The 20,263-nt window shown below is 36.8% G+C and overlaps 1 protein-coding gene across 1 annotated transcript in view; it reads right to left on the bottom strand.

Moving 5' to 3' along the window:
• Positions 1-20,263, bottom strand: part of LOC128664551 (ras and EF-hand domain-containing protein-like) — a 185,260-nt gene that overhangs the window by 100,884 nt on the left and 64,113 nt on the right. Inside the window, 4 exon segments of the mRNA XM_053719368.1 lie at positions 4,911-4,988; positions 9,692-9,787; positions 12,828-12,918; positions 13,839-13,994. Coding sequence (XP_053575343.1) covers positions 4,911-4,988; positions 9,692-9,787; positions 12,828-12,918; positions 13,839-13,994 — 421 coding nt within the window.

Genomic DNA, 20,263 nt, shown 5'->3' with positions numbered 1-20,263 from the left:
ATACCGCTTGTGACTCACAGTGCACTGCTGGTTTTGAGTGGAAAAGGCCACTAATACAATCAGCAGCACTAGTCGCACAACTCATATGTGGAACTAGCACTGCTGATAGGATTAGCAGCATTTTCCACTCAACACCAGCAGGGCTCTGCGAGTCCAGAGCAATATTTCTACTGTGTGTTTAACCTATATGCATGTGTTAAGCACACAGTAGTCTTTGATCAATAGTCTTAAAATAACATTTTGTAATAGATTACATCATGTAATTTTTTTTTACTATAATTGCCCTTTAAGCAAACAAATCACAAATTAATATAATTTAACATAACTTGAGTTGAAGATAATTTGTGAAAATGTTACCTTAATATTAGCTTAAATTTTAGCTTGGAGTCAGTAAAAATCAGCCAGGTGGTGCGTCAATTAAATAGGTCCTGGGGAGAACACTGAGTAATAACCTACTTAACAAAACTAAAAACCACAACTCCATATTCAGCACTTACATAGGTAAGGAGGTGTCATCAGAATAAGTAGTGCACTATCCATGGTAACAAATATACTGTGCACGTGTGTGTGTGTGGGGGGGGTCAACAGACTGAGAATTTACATTTATTCAGCAATGATTACAAAGGCAGAAATATGTCAGCTGAATTCTTTTTGCTCCACTCCCTTTTAGAAGCAACAAAATGTTACCCAGCAGGTTTCTTTACATCAAGAAATGTTACCGATCAAGTAACAAATTTAAAAACTGCACAAACTAAAACATGAATACACTGTATATATGTACTCACATTCACACGTTAAACACAAAGTTATACACACATGAAAACAAACAAAATTGAATCTGGCAGAGGTTCACACCAATATGATAAATTAAAGGAAGTGCGTGAGTGCGTGTGTGCGTATGTGTGTGTGTAAATGCCTAGTGGCTAAGATTACAGATAGCATCCAATTTCTCTATCGAATGAAAACGTGTGCCTGATATTGTCCAGTCAAATGGCATTGTATAACTGGAAGATAGCCCCTTTATAATGGATTATCATTAAATAGCATATTCATTTCAGGGTCAATGTATCAAGGTACCTGTAAGTAAAATCACTTCTCTTGACACTGGTGCCGGTAATACTATGAATAATTTACTGACTTTTTATGGTTAGTATGGCATAAATATAAGTGCAGATCTACCCGTCAACAGGGCATACAGAATAGGGCTTCTGAGTAGTATTTTATTGGATAATTGTTAAAGGGACAGCCAAGTCCAAAAAAACCTTTCATGTTTCAAATAGGGCATGTAATTTTAAACAACTTTCCAGTTTACTTGTATCACCAATTTTGATTTGTTCTCTCGGTATTCTTAGTTGAAAGCTAAACCTAGGAGGTTCATATGCTAATTTGTTAGACCTTGAAGGCCGCCTCTAATCTAAATGCATTTTGATAGTTTTTCACCACTAGAGGGCATTAGTTCACGTTTTTCATATAGATAACATTGAGCTCATGCACGTGAATTTACCATGGAGACAGCTCTGATTGGCTAAAATGCAAGTCTGTCAAAAGAACTGAAATAAGGGGGCAGTCTGCTGAGGCTTAGATACAAGGTAATTACAGAGGTAAAACTTGTATTATTATAACTGTGTTGGTTATGCAAAACTGGGGAATTGGTCATTAAGGGATTATCTATCTTTTAAAACAACAAAAATTCTGGTATTGACTGTCCCTTTAAAATCCCTTTAGATTGGAAAATCAGGGCCAACAGTTTCATGAACTGGCAACGTTTTGTGCCTTTTTATGCAATGTACTATAAAGACTCAAAATGTAAGTTCAGTTACTATAAGGTAAGTAAACTGGTTCTGCAAAGACAGTGGACACAAATACAAATATATAATGGCATGTGGCTTAAAGAGAGGCTGCAGGTCTGATATATGCACGTATAGTGGACCTGTGGTATATAATGCCTGAGGAACCAAGAGTATTGCCCAAGACCTGATATGAGCATGTGGCTGAAAGACACTATAAACCAAAGGATGTCAACTGAGGCGTGTATGTGCATGAAAGAGTGGCCCACAGGTTTTAAAAGTCAAAGTAGTGTTGCGCTGGGACCCTCATATGACAAGATTAATAGGTACTTTCCTCAAATACAGAATTATGCAATCTCTGTGCTACAGAGCCAAAGAGAACGGAAATGGAAGCACAACAAAACACTCTGGCCCCAATTTATCAAAGGTCTTGCGGACCTGATCCGACACTGCGGATCAGGTCCGCAAGACCTCGCTAAATGCGGAGAGCAATACGCTCTCCGCATTTAACATCGCACCAGCAGCTCACAAGAGCTGCTGGTGCAACGCCGCCCCCTGCTGACTCGTGGCCAATCGGCCGCCAGCAGGGATGTGTCAATCAACCCGATCGTATTCGTTCTGGTTGATTTCCGTCGATTCCTGTCCGCCTGCTCAGAGCAGGCGGACAGGGTTATGGAGCAGCGGTCCATCAGACTCGCCAGAAACACGGCCCTTCAAGCTCCATACGGAGCTTGATAAATGGGCCTGTCTGAATGGATTTCCTTCAATAATATGTACCTAAATAAAATATATGATACAAACAACTCTTACACTCTCTCTGTGCACAGTAGATTTTACGCCTCTTAATAAGGATATAAAATATGAGTCAGATATCTGCAGTGATAAAATATAATTCAAACTTCTGCAATAATAAAAAAGTTAAAATACACACATTTATTTAAATGCACAGCCTTATAAAAATAAAAAAATATAAAGGGACGTCTCTCTTAGCTGAGCCAGAAGCATCATATGATTTCTGATGTAACTGACAGAGGCTTTGGGTACAGATTTATTTTGAATGGCTGAAAAGGAATAAAGAGTAGGTCACACACAGTCTTGCCATATTTTTATTTAAAGACAGCTGACAATAACAAGTTCAATTCCGCTCCCCGCCTAGGGTGTATCTGCATATCCAGCTATAATTGTTTTTGTCTGCTCATTACAGTTGCACTCTATACCTTGGCCCCTAGGCCACATTGCAATCATTGTTTGAAGGGTCACCGGGCTGCTCAATAAACAATTTATTTAAACATTCACATCCTTGTTAAAATGATTTTATACCAAGAACAAACAGAATTGCAGCAGCACAACTTTATTTTTTTTTATTTATTTTTTCTATTATAAAGCCATGCTTACAAAAATACGACTTGTTTTGTGGTGTTGGCGGACACCGGCAACATGCACTTCAGTGAGGGCGCTGGATTTTAATTTTGGACTTTAAATTATTTTATGCATCAGGACAAGTAGATTGTCAAGCTGGCAAGTAGACAGTGCTATCGCTATTGTCTCTTGGATGAGTAAATATTTTTGAAGTCTCCACACCTCTTTATTAGGATTATAAAACAGCAATGGTAATGGCAAACACCAGTAACCATTTTCAGATTTACTGATTTTTTTGGTGTAGTGACAGTTGCCAGATCAAAGTTCTCTATAGGCTCAGAAGAGAGTGATGGATTAATGTAGGAAGTGCACCACCCTTAGGTTAATATTTGCACCAGTTTTATCGCTACATATGGGCCCCAGTAAACTAACATTACTATAAACATGTTCTTTTCACAAAAAATGCTTAAAGGGACACTGAACCCAAATGGTTTCTTTTGTGATTCAGATAGAGCATGCAATTTTAAGCAACCCTCTGATTTACTCATATTATCAATTGTTCTTCATTCTTTTGCTATCTTTATTTGAAAAAGAAGGCATCTAAGTTTTTTGGGGGGTTCAGAACTCTGGACAACACTTTTTTATTGGTGGATCAATTTATCCACCAATCAGCAAGAACAACCCAGGTTGTTCACCAAAAACAGGCCGGCATCTAAACTTACATTCTTGCATTTCAAATAAAGAAACCAAGAGAATGAAGAAAATTTGATAATAGTAGTAAATTAGAAAGCTGCTTAAAATTTCATGCTCTGAATTACGAATGAAAAAAAATTGCGTTCAGTGTCCCTTTAACAAAGGGGTGTGGTTAAAGGGACAGTAAAGTTAAACTTAAACTCTCATGATTCAGATAGAACATGCAATTTTAAACAACTTTCTAATTTACTTCTGATATCAAATTTGCTTTGTTTTTCTTGGTATCTTTTATTGAAGAGTAAAAGTAGGTAGGCTCATAAGAGCTCAGGAGTGTTCATGTTTCTGTACTACTCTTTGGCAGCAGTGTTTTGCAACACTATACAATTGTGATACCAAGAGAACGAAGCAAATTTGATAAGAGAAGCAAATTGGAAAGTTGATTAAAATTGCACTCTCGATCCGAATCATGAAAGTTTAAGTTTGACTTTGCTATCCCTTTAAGCATGTTGGTATACACAGAGGCTTTATGCACAGAGCTAGAGAATTTTATTTAGAATCCAATTCCATCCATGGTAATACAAACTGTTTAGGTTCACAGCAGATCTTGGTTAAGCTTTTCCATATTTTAGCTATATTTTAATAAAGCCATTTTTGCCTAACTAGCTGCCTTCTATTTATCTCAGAGCCTGACAGAGGAAGATTAGGCCTGGCTCTCTGGAACGTTATGTTTTCTTTTTGTCACACTTGCTAACACAATATTTAAAAAAGCCTTGACGCAGTAACTAAATTAAAAGGGTATGCTCAGTAGAGAGCTGGAAAAACTTAATCAAACATGGATGTTCTGAATCTAAGATTAGTGTTCTAGTTTTGCCTACAGCATTGTCTAAAATTATCCTATTTTAATTTTTTTAAAATATTAATACAGAACAAATTTATTCAAATTTGTCTCATTTCACCCCAATTTGTCTCTCCATTTACAAGTATAAAAGTTATAGGTGTTATATTCTCTCTGAGCATTCTTGCAGACCAGCATTCATAACTCTAAGTTGAAAAAAAATTAAAAAGATTTACCTGTGAAAGGTCAAATATTTGGTTTTTCAGCTTTGTGCTTTCTTCTTTGGATTCAACTGCCTTCAGCTTTTCTTTGTTCTGAAAATAATAATAAAAAAAAATAATCAAGTACAGTCATGTCGACTATGCTTAGGGAGAAAAGAAAACAATTTGGTGGACAGAGATTTTATATTCAATTGAAATGGCGTTTAGTAGACATGTGCGTTTGTCTATTTTGGGAGGTAATGAATGCTGAAGGGAGGTTTTTTTGCTATTATTATCAGAGCCGGATTTCTTCTTGTGAAAGTGAAACACACTAAGATCTGGATTTGCACAAATTAGGGATGCACCGAAATTTCGGCCGCAGAAAGTTTCGGCCGAAAATGGAATTTTTTGTTATTTCGGTTTTCGTTTTTTTTGCCTTTTATTTTCGGTAAAATTATTGTGTAGCATATTTCAAATTTGATGCCAGCTTAGAGCTGCTGTTTGAGTTCATTACTTGACTTACTGTTTTGCATATAATAATAGTTTTCTAGGACTAAACTTTATTTTCACAATTGGTTAAATAAAAAAAAAATGGTTAAATCTGATTCTGTTACACAGAACTAAATAAAGAATAATACTAGTGATGCACCAAAATTTGGGCCGCCGAGTATGTGCAATTCCAATTTCGGCCCAAAGAGGACCAAAATGGCTAAAAATGTACAGCCCTCCCCTGTTCTATTGAGTTACATGTCTATCCTTAGCATAAGGTGAGCAGCACAGCACTGGCATGGCACACAGAGCACACACATAAGTACCATGACATGATGATATTTGAAACCAGCAGTGCCCTTTTTTTTTTTTTTTTTTGAAGGAAACCAAAGTTCTGAATACAGTATTCAAAGGAGGATAAGCAACATGTTTATAAACACTTGATATTATGAGACACAGCCCTAAGCACACAGTGAATATGTATAAGCCTTATATACAGTGCGCATACATCAGCCTCTTGTGCGTAGACATTCTATTTGCTTGAGGCAAATATGCGTGCACATTATATATGCATAAGCCCCAAGCTCGCACACAGTTGGTACAAATTAGCACCCACCAGTGTATACAAAAAAGCCCAGTAACTTTCTAGAACCACCTTGCACGTAAGGTCATAGCTAAGTCCGGTGGTCCTGGTGATAGGTGACAGGCAGACTCCATTTGGGGCTCCGGACATATAATCTGACGGGTCAGTGTGAGACCCAAACCAGGAACTAGGCAGAGATACGATGAGAGGTGCAGCCACGCCTATTGCACGGATAACTACACCCAAAAACAAAACACATGTCCACCTCGTATTGTTGTCTGGCTATAACCACGCTCTCCCTTGTAGAGCTCCACCAGTTTCATTGCAGATCACGCCCTACGGTACAAGTGACCACACCCATTTGTTGGAGCTTTCCCGCCTACAAGCTCTCAGCTACACACACACTGTAGTTAAAAAAAAAAAAAAAACTATTTCGGTTTCGTTTCGGTTTTCGGCCAGGGGCATCCTGAATTTTTGGTATCGGTTTCGGTACAGAATTTTCATTTCGGTGCATCCCTAGCACAAATGTTAGAGAGTTAGATTTTCAGAAGAAGAAATCCGGCTCCAAAAATATGCAAATGCCACTGGCAGCTGCCACCTTCGGCATTTGTTTCCTTCAGAAATAGACAAATGCACATGTATAGAATTTAGGTCTATACCAAAAAACAAACAAACCACAAGATATTCATAGGATTTAAAGTGACGTAGAACCCATATTTCTTTGTTTCATGATTTAGAAATAATAACATACAATGTTAAACAACTTTCAAATTTACGTTTAGTATTTTAGTAATTTGCTTCATTTCCTTGGCATCCTTTGTTGAAGGAGCAGAAATGTACTACTGGGAGCTAGCTGAATACATTAGGTGAGCCAATGACAAAGGGTAAATTTGTGAAGCCACCAATCAGTAGCTAGAGCCCAGTAGTACATTGCTGCTCCTGAGTCTACCTATAGGTATGGCTTTCAACAAAGGATACCAAGAGAATGAAGCAAATTTAAAAAAAGAAGTAAATTGTACATTTGATTAAAATTGCATGCTCTATCTGAATCATGAAAGTATAAAGTATATTTTGACTTTACTGTTCATTTAAGTACTTGGTAAATGTAAATGCAAAACAAACAAAATGTAATAATCCTCCCTAAAGACAGGCAATGCATACAAGCGCTACATTACCTTATCAAGCACCCCATCTAATTATGGAGACTGCAGATTTGGAACTTAAGTTTCACTTTAGGCATCTGAGAGAGATTTGCTACACATGTGCAGTCACATTTGAGCTGAGTATTTGAATGCCGGGAACGTTAGATTTCAACATGGCTAGAGGGAGGCAGTGAATAATCTCAATATATACTATGCTAGTAAAATATATTTTTATTGTTTAATGTCCCTAAACCCTTAACGACCAGCGATGTAACCCAGTACGCGTGTGCTTTTGATAGAAGGTCTCTTGCTGCCAACAGGTAGACCGTACAGTTACAGGAGGCCTGCAGGAGGGAGGGAGGTTGTAATAGCGCAGTCTTGCCGCTGGAGGCAAGATCCATGCTATTACGGCAAAAAAACCTTTAAGGAGCAGCGAGGTATGCAGATTTAAAGTTTCATATTTTCACTAAGGATGTGCAAATATTCAGAATTCAACATTCATTAGTGAAACGAATGCCAGAAATGGCCACAGTCTGTGCCATTTGGATCATATCGCAAACAGATTTATTAGAGTAATGGTGCAAGACACATATCTGTGCAAATACACTATACACTAAGCAAGGTGCAGATTAAATTATGTTAACAAACAAGCTCTATATGCAAATGTTATTTCTTGTGGGTATTTATTGTTAAAAACACTAGGACTTAATTATTATCTATTGTTTACATGTTTTAAGTGACATTTCTACAGCCGTGTGTGTCATCTGACAGTGTTCTGTATGGTAGCACGGTTATTGGTTTAGAGGTGGAAACGTCACCTGATTGGTAGAAGAGCACTGCGCCGTGGGCAGCCGGAGGCTCTGATTTTAGCGAGCTGCCGCAGCACAGACAGAGTGAGTTTAGCACCCTTTTATAAATAAATTAAATTCAACATTATTTTTAGCGATGGTAAATCCTAGTGTTTTTTTAAAGCTCTGATTTACCATCACTTTAAGCTATCCAAAGCACAAATGAATAGCATAATTTAAAATAAATTGGATTAAATGATCATTTAAGCAACAAACATAAAAACAACATTTAATATCAGCAAATTATATCTGAATATTGGCTTTTAATATTAATTTAACTTTAACCAGGTGGTCAGTAAAATCAGCCAGGTAGTGTGCCCGCTAAATATGCACTAGGGATAAAAGGTTTTTTTAAATTGCATGCTTTTTAATAACAGGGTGGGGTGACTATATGCATATGAGCATTAGTAGGAAGTGACTATATGCATATGAGCATTAGTAGAAAGTGACTATATGCAGATGAGCATTAGTAGGAAGTGACTATATGCAGATGAGCATTAGTAGGAAGTGACTATATGCAGATGAGCATTAGTAGGAAGTGACTATATGCAGATGAGCATTAGTAGGAAGTGACTATATGCAGATGAGCATTAGTAGGAAGTGACTATATGCAGATGAGTATTAGTAGGAAGTGACTATATGCAGATGAGCATTAGTAGGAAGTGACTATATGCATATGAGCATTAGTAGGAAGTGACTATATGCATATGAGCATTAGTAGAAAGTGACTATATGCATATGAGCATTAGTAGGAAGTGACTATATGCAGATGAGCATTAGTAGGAAGTGACTATATGCAGATGAGGATTAGTAGGAAGTGACTATATGCAGATGAGCATTAGTAGGACGTGACTATATGCAGATGAGTATTAGTAGGAAGTGCACACAAAGAACAAAAATTATAGAAGTGTACTAGTTTAAATATATATTAGCTTTCACTTCACATTTTTCATGAAAAAAGTAAAAGTAAAATAGAAATAATTCAGCACTGCGGAATCTGTTGGCGCTCTACAAATACCTGATAATAATAAAATAAGATATGGCTGGCCAAAATAACATGACCATTTAGTCTTCAGAGGGATCATTTGAGGTAATTTTGCTGAAATAATGATGATTAAGTATTCACAAGATATAGAGCATCAAAAAATTGTTTAGAATTTGCTCATTTTTCATAGTATTTAATGGTGAGGCAGAACATTATTCAGCAGTTACCGATAATATGTATAACAGTGAAGTTTAGAACTGCAGGACTAGAGAAGAGATCCAGTCTCTGAGGTACCGCTGGACTAGAGAAGAGATCCAGTCTCTGAGGTACCGCTGGACTAGAGAAGAGATCCAGTCTGAGGTACCGCTGGACTAGAGAAGAGATCCAGTCTCTGAGGTACCGCTGGACTAGAGAAGAGATCCAGTTTCTGAGGTACCGCTGGACTAGAGAAGAGATCCAGTCTCTGAGGTACCGCTGGACTAGAGAAGAGATCCAGTCTCTGAGGTACCGCTGGACTAGAGAAGAAATCCAGTCTCTGAGGTACTGCTGGACTAGAGAAGAAATCCAGTCTCTGAGGTACTGCTGGACTAGAGAAGAAATCCAGTCTCTGAGGTACCGCTGGACTAGAGAAGAAATCCAGTCTCTGAGGTACTGCTGGACTAGAGAAGAGATTCAGTCTCTGAGGTACCGCTGGACTAGAGATGAGATCCAGTATTAAAAGCTGGTAGTTCTATAGATGCAAACACTACTCTGCAGTGGGTAATGTTTACCTTTGCCATCCTGTCAATTGTTGCTTGAAGGGAAGATAGTTCCAGCTCATGTTTCCTCTGTATGTCCTGGAGAGCAGCTTCAAGCTTTTGCTGGTCCTGGAGCAAAACAGAAGAGGTTCAGTAACAATTAATTATCAACCCAAGTGCTGACTTGTCTGGTATAGCTACAGCTGCTATTACATTCTCTCTGGTCACACATTATGTAATTATACTAATTCAATAAAGAAATCTTTCTGTTGGTATTAATATTATTAATTTAACCAATGAACGCTCAAAGTTGCTATAGTAACGTAGTAGGTGAGGTTAAAAGAAGATAAAGGGCATTGCATTAAACCTTCACAGATTGTCTTCGGTCCCTACTTTTAGAATAAAATTTAAAAAAAAAACTTGCCAAGTGAACTGACAATGATCCTATTAAAAATGGCCACCAATTTAAAACACAAGCCTTCATTACTGTGTATTCTGTTATTAGGCAACAAACATATATAAAACCTTGATTAAAATGATCCACTCTATTAGCAGTCACATTGTTGAAACTTAGCTTCTTTCATTGAGAGCATAGATATGTTTATATGTCTAAAGCATTACATGGCAGCTGTGTTTGCAATAATATTTCCAATAATTTTATACATACAGTTCACAAGACAAGTCCTCCTTAGTCTAATTAGTTATGCTTTAATGGAGAGGAGCGAAAACACTATAAACTGTAGGCTCTATTTAAATCATGAAAGTTATAACTAACTCCCATGAGATTTGACAGAAATAGCTAGTACTGACAATGATAATGTATGAGATAGATATGAGCCAAGAGTTTCACTAGTGATTACAGACTGAGGTGTATACAGCCTATGCTACACAAAACCATTAGTCTGCATCACAGGGCGCTACAATATGCTTTCATTATAGATTTTCACTATTTTTTCAGCGATTTAACTCTGAAAATAGTGGGTTTATCTAATGACAGTTTTCCCATTACATTATTATGGTAATTTATTGAAAGACTACAGAAAAGTCTTGTAATTACAAGGTGATGTTACCATGCCAAAATCTGACAGGTCAATTTTATGAGGGGTAAATCCAGTAAAAAGGGCAAAGATACAAAAACTTAGTAACTAAGGTTTTTTTTTAAAAAGCTAGACAGGTTTTTACAAGCAAGGGAGGATCGGCATTCATAGGCATACAATATACTTTTATAAGATATTTAATAGTCAATATTACCAATGCTAAACAATGTGCTTTCATCTTGAGAAATTAATTTTACTTAGAGCAAACCTAGGAAGAAGTCATTGAATTGTTTATTATTCATTGTGTATTGTTATGTTAGAAGGATTAAGGGTGCTACAACAAAATATATTAGATTATTTTTTATTTTAAACTATGGTTTGATATGAACTTTTTTGGACTTGTGTTTACTTTTTATGCACTGTATGTATTCTTTCCTTTGGATTGAAATTTTTGAAGCATTTTGTAAACGTATCTGCTGATTTCTCTAACAAAAATATATATTAAAAAAAAAAAAAGGAATCAGTGGTTGCAGTTTTACATAATGGAAAATGAAATGTTCTGCCATTTAAATAATTTTACAAAATGAATGTCAGCATTCGACTTTTAGAAACTAATCTATGAACATTCACGTATTACATTTCAATATCAACCTAATAAGATTTAAATGGAAGTCTATGTGAATCACCATTTGAATGTTAATATTTAAATGTCACCTTCTATAAAGAAAGGTTACAGAAATAGTGCTCTGTAAAAAAAAAATGGTTTCCCATTAATTAAAATTTTACTAATGACTTGTTATACTATCTACAAGCTATAAACTGTATGGAAAATTGCTCATTTGGGTTTAGTTTTGATTTTTGACATAGCTGTTTTTGCTCTTTGAACCCACAATCCATTCAAATTGGCTTAGCTTGTAGGGAGGGCAGATTTCCTTATCTTATCTCTATAAACACAAAAGCTTCCATCTCTTATCTCTGTCTGTATATACAAAGCCCAATACTTAGAAAGAACATTTTAGTACCTCTCTCTTGCATACTCAACTGATATGAGCTATTTGAAAACAATTTAATGCACTTCAGCAGGTACAATAGATACCTGGTAACACTACACTATCAATTTAAGTTTGTTGAGAACTAATGCAGCCAAATTTATTTCAAATAAATATGGCAAAGTATTTGTTCATCCCTATCTTGAGCCGTCACCTACTTAAAGTGGATTGCCATAAAGTGACAACATATATGTTTGGGCATCCTTTTTCCCCACTGATCATCCGTCTATCATCTATCCTCAAAATTATACAGTGCAGCATGTTTATTATTAATATTGATTACTCCTAAAATACCGCAAAAAAAATTAGGCACTAGGGCCTTGTGTAAAGTAGGCACTAGGGCCTTGTGTAAAGTAGGTCAGCTACTATTAAAATAGGATTATAAATACAAAATTGTTGCAATGTCTCTGGTTGAAGCTAATGCACACAGAGAAGGAAGTAACACTGTAGTGAGATATAAGTGCAGTGAAGATACATCCATTGCAGTATTGTTGTGGTATTCTGCAGAGATCATGTAACTTGGACATGAAGAAAAAGGCACAGCACAATCTTAAAACCCATTCCTAGAGTGGCTTGACATGTACTGCTATATATAAATGTCTTTATTCTCCACACTGTGCTTTAACATTTATGTAAATATACTTGCCATTGGGCAGGGCAGTGAACAATGTCAATACTATGCAACTGTTTACAATAATAAAGAGAAGAATTAAAATTATACTAGACAAGCTAATAAAAAAGGCCCTGTACCAAACAGGAAATGTCACTTTTAAACATTATCTATGGTATCATTTTAATTCCCTTGCATTTGTTCTACACATCCTGTCAGAAAATATGTAAATCAAATAACCAAAACTACAGTGTCAGTCACATGAAGACTATTTAGCACTTATTAATGTTTTATTATTTGAATATTAAGTTGCTCTTTGCCAAACATTTATGTAAATTTAAAACTAAATGAGAAATCCCTATTGATGTAACAGAACCAGGATGCATGAATGTTCCACATAATAATGTGCAGGAATAGGAAAACAAAGAAAGGTGACATAACTAAGATAAGCAATGCAAAACGGTTTGGCCTACCTCCTCGCGTATCCGATATTCCACCTTGGTCAGGTGATTTTGCAGGTCTTCTTCCATTTCTGCTATCTGCATAGCTGTGGTCTCCTCAGTTCTGTAGATTCATTTAGAAAATTTAGCAAAATATAAGAGAAAATTAGAAACACTTACTAGAATAACTAAAGAATTACTGCACCAGGAAGGTCCTTTATAAACTAACAAAATACAGAAATGACATCTTTTTAGCACAGAAGCTACCTATTTACATGTGCCAATAGTGCTGGCAAATCAAATTAGGGCATACCTGATATATTATGTGTGTGTGTATATATATATATATATATATATATATATATATATATATATATATATATATATATATATATACGCAAACACAACAAAAATCCTGCAAATACTAAAATGTTGTATATATTTTTTTTTACTGCCTACTGACATTTTGGCATATTCTATACAAACCTGTGTATATTAAAGTTTATCTGGATCCTAAAAAGTGTGGCTAGTCAATCACTAGTCTTACTGGCAATTAAATATCAAATACCTTTGTCAACATGTTTTAACATTTTTTTTACTTAATTGTAATGAATCATTGTACTGAGTCAAATGTTGTTTTTGTTGAGGTGGTAGTGTGCATGATAGTGAGTAAGACTATAGTGGTATATGTAGAATATGATATATACAAGACAGACAGAATATGAAGAGAATTGGATGAATATATGTACTTACAGATTCCTACTGGTGTACACTGTCTAGCACATAATTATAAGAGATATACTATTGTCTGTTCCTATATCCTGCTTTTTTCCTGTCTCATGCAGCTCTGTTGACATGGCATCTGTAACAATGTCCCTAACTACGTACACACATCAAAGTGTCAGGCTCCCTGCTCTTCATGCCCACTTGAGTTGTCATAGTTACTCAGCAGGAAAGGTAAGTGGAGGGAGGCATTGAGATCTATGACAGAAGCAGCAGATATGGTTCTCACAACCAGCTTTGGAGCGTTTGTCAAAAACAAACCTTTTGAGAACAAATTCCAGCTTTTCAATGTTGAGTCTCTGAGCACGAAAGTCATGTGACATATTATCAAGCAACTTCTCATACAGCTGGAGGAGGCCAGGTACAGATAACCCCTGAATTTCCTGATGCAAACTGTACAACTGATCTTTGGTTTCACTGCAACAGAAAAAATAAAATGAAGATTCTAATGCAGACATTGAATAATGTTCTACTTCATTAATAATGTATCTTATGGCTGTTTAAGAATTTAAAGACCCATTCATTATGTTTATATATATATATATAGTAAGTTCTCAATCATTAAAAGGTAACTTGTTTATATTGAAATCCTGACAGCTATGGAACAGTCTTCATTCTCATTTGAGCTTCCATTCCTGGTGCGTTTACATTTAGACAACCAATAGGAATTGTTGCTTTTAGCTAAAAATAACATTAAGGACACTGAGGTACTCTATAACATAGTAACAATCCGAATACCAATCTATTAGCGTTTGCTATATGCAAATGTCAAACCCAACTTGAGTGTTTTTGGTGTCATTTTCTATCTCTATCAATTCCATTACAAGAGCAGCTGTTTGCCTATACAATTAAACGGACTAAACCAAATTTTTTTTCTTTCATGATTCAGATAGAGCATGCAATTTTAAGCAACTTTCTAATTTACTCCTACTATCAAATTGTCTTTGTTCTCTTGCTATCTTTATTTTAAAAGCAGGAATGTAAAGCATAGGAGCCGGCCCATTTTAGGTTCAGCTCCCTGGATAGCACTTGCTTATTGGTGGCTACAATAAGCGTAACCCAGGTTCTGATACAAAAATGTGCAATCTCCTAAGATTTACATTCCTTCTTTTTAAATAAAGATAGCAAGAGAATGAAGAAAAAGTAATAATAGGAATAAATTAGAAAGTTGCTTAAAATTGCATGCTCTATCTGAATCATTAAAGAAAAAAATGGGTTTAGTATAAACCTTTAATGCATAATGAATGCTCTCTTCACACACATAAAATATGCATACACAGGTCATTGTTCAGATCAGAATACCTACAATCTAGAGTGTAAAGAATTCAGCCAAAGATTAGAGGCCAATACATTGGTGATATAAATGCTGTATAGATCAAATACCTATGGACACCAAGGTCTAAGAAATTAGCATATCAGTTTACCTAGATTTAGCTTTCAACTAAGAATACCAAGAAAACAAAGCAAAATTGGTGATAAAAGCAAATTGGAAAGTTGTTTAAAATTACATGCCCTATTTGAGTCATTAAAGTTTTTTTGGACTTCATTGTCCCTTTAAAAACACAGTGAGTCAACACTTTCTGTGCAGAGTCTTCCTACTCACATACTGGAATAGTTTGTTACAAGTTTTGCACAAATAGAGGAATGTTTATTTTGCGTATTTTAGGTAATGTGCTTTTAACAGTTTTAGGCTTTATATGCATTATTACATATATTATATTGGTTCTTTTGTGCTTAATATTGATTTTGTTTTTCTTCTTTATAACTGTATAATGCAACAGATCAAACAACACTAAATAATAAATAAAACTATATGCACCTATTTTCATTTATAAGTTAGAAATCTGCATAAAGACAATCATTGTATTGCACCCAACAACAACAAAAATGAAATGTGCAAAACTGTATTTAAGTTTAGCAAATAGTGACTCTAAAATGTATAGTGTACTGCTAAACTAGAACTAGTAGCATTTTGTGATATATTTCAACCCCTGATTTATATACATTCAAATAAATAAATATATCTCACTCCCCAGCAAGAAATGCAGATAAACCTTTTAAATCCCAGGAAGGTAGCATCACTGTCTCTCTCTTAAATCAAGCAAGGTGTGAAAATATTTCAAAATTTGTTGTTTACATTTAAAAACTTCTCTCTGTCTCTTACTCTGTCTTATCAGCTCAACTCTATTACACTTTCTCACCATAAAACTCTGCATTTTCACTCTCATCTTTAAACAGCCAGACATCTCACTCCCCAGCAGAAAGAAAGACAACTCTAAGCATCTTCCACCCTATCATTTACTAATTTATATAGCCACTCCTTTAATTAATAGGACATGTAATTATCACTTCATCTGACTCATGACTCACTATTTTATCACACAAAACGCTTTTGTTATCTCTCTCTGCTACAGCTCTCGCTTGACACTTTTTCTAGGCAATACATCACTTTCTGCTTTAGATTGCAAGCTTGAGAGCTTTACAAACTGTAGCTCATTTTGTACAAAAGTGCATCTACCACTGATTGAGCACTAGGGCAAGGATCTCCTCACCATTTGTGGAAGACAACTGTTGTATTGTTTGTTAAAGAAGTTTGTGCAATGTATGCATAGTTGTCAACAGTCCCCAACTTCCAGGGACAGTCCCTGGATTTTGTTGTATGTCCCTGGATATTTTTTGTCCCTGGAAATTTCCCCTCCAGGAGATTTGGAGTGTTGCATCTGAGCTGGTGCATGTGTGACACAATTTACTGGGGAGGAGCTGCCAGTGAGGTTGTGCACGCAGCAAGTACTTTGCTTGATCACTTAGAGCAGGTTTAGGCAGGGACTTCTTGCTGCACCTTCTCTGAGTGATCAATGTTTAAACTGCCACAAATCAGAAGAAAAAACACAAACAGCTCCTCCACACCAAGTAAGGAGCTGTGCTGGTTTGTTGTTGAAAAAAAAAAAAAGGGGGGGGGGTTACTTGGCAACTACTGTAGAGAATATATTGTTTGCAAGTTTGCATTATTTAGTTAAACATACACCACTTCCTACACACAGTGCAAAAATATGAAAACTGCAGTCAGACTAAATAATACAAAAATCCATTTGCCCCCAACATCTCACCCAGTCCAGTGCTGTGTATGATCACAGTAAGATCAGCTGCACTGGGTGTTTGCTGTGTTTATCCTCCTGTTTATAGTAATTTGAAACTAATTTCATGTATCTTTCATGGAAAATATAGTATGTGTGTGTATGTGTGTGGTCCAATGTGTGGCTCAAGTGATTACCTCTATGTATTGGTATTATAAAACCACCAGTTTTCATTTTATTTTACTTGGAATAACCACGACGGCCAAATTTATGTCATGGTGCACGACAAATTTTGGTTATACCAATGTTTATGGAAACCTCAATATCTCTGCTCAGGATTCTCCTAGCTCCTTGAAACAAAAAACGATGCCTAGAGCACATTACAAGGTACATGTAACAATATAAACATTTTACACATTCTTGTTCCCTAGACTTAGAACTTAAGTCCTAATGTAATGATCAAGATAACTGAAAGATCCACTATTAGGTTCGAGTCTCAGTCCTACATTTTTTTAGTGGGTATATAGGCAAGTATAGTGTGAATGCAGGACATTTCAGGTTTGAGAGTTCTAATTTTTTTTCTTATGAGGGTGAGAAAGTGCAATTTTTTTTTAAATTTCCCATCAATTTTGTGCTGATTATCTCTGGTGGGAAACCTGACATTTTCACAGATATAAGTCTTCTATGGTAGCATTCTGCTGTAAAAAATATGAGCACAGGTTTGGGGGGCTAATAGAATTTTGGGGGAAAGCCTACTTTATTCATGCATTTTGAGAAATTAACAGATGTAATATAAGCATAAATTTTTTTTTTAGTAAAAATGAACTGTATTTTACAATAATTATGTTTTTCAATTAGGTCTAAAATGTTATTACATTTGATATTAGCAACAGTGAAGAGTGATCTATCAGGTTGGTACAGATACAGACTTGTATCTGCATGTCCGGGCATATCGAAACCTGCAAGTGTGTGGACCATGCTTACCATGTTGGCGGTATTCATGCGAGTTAGATGCTAGGAGCTGAAGTGTGTTAGTTTCGAGTGATGCGTGAATACATTTTATCCAAATATGGAAATAGTGTTCAGCTGGGTGTTGAGATAATCAACACGAAATTGAGGGGAATTGTTAAAAAAAGGAAATGTATGCTTACCTGATAAATTGATTTCTTCTACGATACGACGAGTCCACGGATTTCATCCTTACTTGTGGGATATTATCCTCCTGCTAACAGGAAGTGGCAAAGAAAACCACAGCAGAGCTGTATATATAGTTCCTTCCTCCCTTCCCTCCACCCCCAGTCATTCGACCGAAGGTTTTAGGAAGATTAAGGAAAAGCTAAAAGGTGCAGAGGTGACTGAAGTTGTAAATAAAAAATATAATCTGTCTTAAAATGACAGGGAGGGCCGTAGACTCGTCGTATCGTAGAATAAATCAATTTATCAGGTAAGCATAAATTTCCTTTTCTTCTAAAAGATACAACGAGTCCGCGGATTTCATCCTTACTTGTGGGATACAATACCAAAGCTACAGGACATGGATGAAAGGGAGGGACAAGACAGAGACCTAAACGGAAGGCACCACTGCTTGAAGAACTTTTCTCCGAAAAACAGCCTCAGAAGAAGCAAAAGTATCAAATTTGGAAAAAGTATGAAGACACGACCAAGTCGCAGCCTTACAAATCTGTTCAACAGAAGCATCGTTTTTAAAAGCCCATGTGGAAGCCACAGCCCTAGTAAAATGAGCTGTAATTCTTTCAGGAGGCTGCTGTCCAGCAGTCTCATATGCCAGGCGGATGATACTCCTCAGCCAAAAATAAAGAGAGGTAGCCATAGCTTTCTGACCCCTAGGCTTTCCAGAATAAACAATGAATAATGAAGATGATTGACGGAAATCCTTAGTCGCCTGCAAGTAAAACTTCAAGGCACGGACCACGTCCAAGTTATGTAACAGACACTCCTTCTTAGAAGAAGGATTAGGACACAAGGAAGGAACAACAATTTCCTGATTAATATTCTTATTTGAAACAACTTTAGGAACAAATCCAGGTTTGGTACGTAAAGCCACCTTATCAGAATGAAATATAAGATAAGACGAGTCACATTGTAACGCTGAAAGCTCAGAAACTCTTCGAGCAGAAGAAATAGCAACTAAAAACAGAACTTTCCAAGATAACAACTTAATATCTATGGAATGCATGGGTTCAAACGGAACCCCTTGAAGAACTAAATTCAAACTCCAGGGAGGAGTAATTGGTCTAAATACAGGCTTAATTCTAGTTATGAAGCAAAATTGACAAAGCAGAAATTTGTCCCTTTAAGGAACTTGAAGATAACCCTTTCTCCAATCCTTCTTGGAGAAAAGACCGAATCCTGGGAATCCGAACTTTACTCCATGGGTAACCCTTGGATTCACACCAATAAAGATATTTACGCCATATCTTATGATAGATTTTTCTAGTTACAGGCTTTCGAGCCTGTATCAAAGTATCGATGACTGAATCAGAGAATCCTCTCTTAGATAGAATCAAGCGTTCAATCTCCAAGCAGTCAGCTGCAGAGAATGTAGATTAGGATGCAGGAAAGGACCTTGAATGAGCAGGTCCTGTCTCAAAGGAAGTTTCCATGGTGGCAGAGATGACATGTCCACTAGATCCGCATACCAAGTCCTGCGTGGCCACACAGGCGCTATCAGGATTACTGAAGCTCTCTCCTGTTTGATTCGAACAATCACATGTGGAAGGAGAGGAAACGGTGGAAACACATAAGCTAGGCTGAACGACCAAGGCACTGCCAAGGCATCTATCACTTCGGCCTGGGGATCCCTCGACCTGGATCCGTAACGTGGAAGCTTGGCATTCTGACGAGATGCCATCAGATCCAGTTCCGGTCTGCCCCATTGATGAATCAATGAAGCAAACACCTCCGGATGGAGTTCCCACTCCCCCGGATGAAAAGTCTGACGACTTAGAAAATCCGCTTCCCAGTTTTCTACTCCTGGGATGTAGATTGCCGACAGATAACAAGAGTGGGCCTCCGCCCATTGGATTATCTTGGATACTTCTATCATCACTAAGGAACTGATTGTTCCCCCCTGATGATTGATATATGCCACAGTCGTGATGTTGTCCGACTGGAATCTGATGAATTTGGTCAAAGCCAACTGAGGCCATGCCTGAAGCGCATTGAATATTGCTCTCAGTTCCAGAATATTGATTGGAAGTAGAGACTCCACCTGAGTCCAAACACCCTGAGCCTTCAGGGAATCCCAGACTGCACCCCAGCCCAGAAGACTGGTGTCCGTTGTCACTATCAACCACGAGGGTCTGCAGAAACATGATCCAGCGACAACCACCAAAGAAGAGAGTCTCTGGTCTCTTGATCCATATTTATCTGAGGAGATAAATTTGCATAGTCCCCATTCCACTGTCTGAGCATGCACAGCTGCAGTGGCCTGAGATGAAAGCGGGCAAACGGAATGATGTCCATTGCCGCTACCATTAATCCAATGACCTCCATACACTGAGCCACTAATGGCCGAGGAATGGACTGAAGTGCTCGGCAAGTATTTAGAATCTTTGTTTTTCTGACCTCCATCAGAAATATTTTCATGTC

This window comes from Bombina bombina, chromosome 6, assembly GCF_027579735.1.
Source record: "Bombina bombina isolate aBomBom1 chromosome 6, aBomBom1.pri, whole genome shotgun sequence".
Lineage (NCBI taxonomy): Eukaryota > Metazoa > Chordata > Amphibia > Anura > Bombinatoridae > Bombina > Bombina bombina.
Note: the sequence above shows the minus strand (reverse complement) of the source record. Positions and strands in the feature narration are given on the sequence as shown.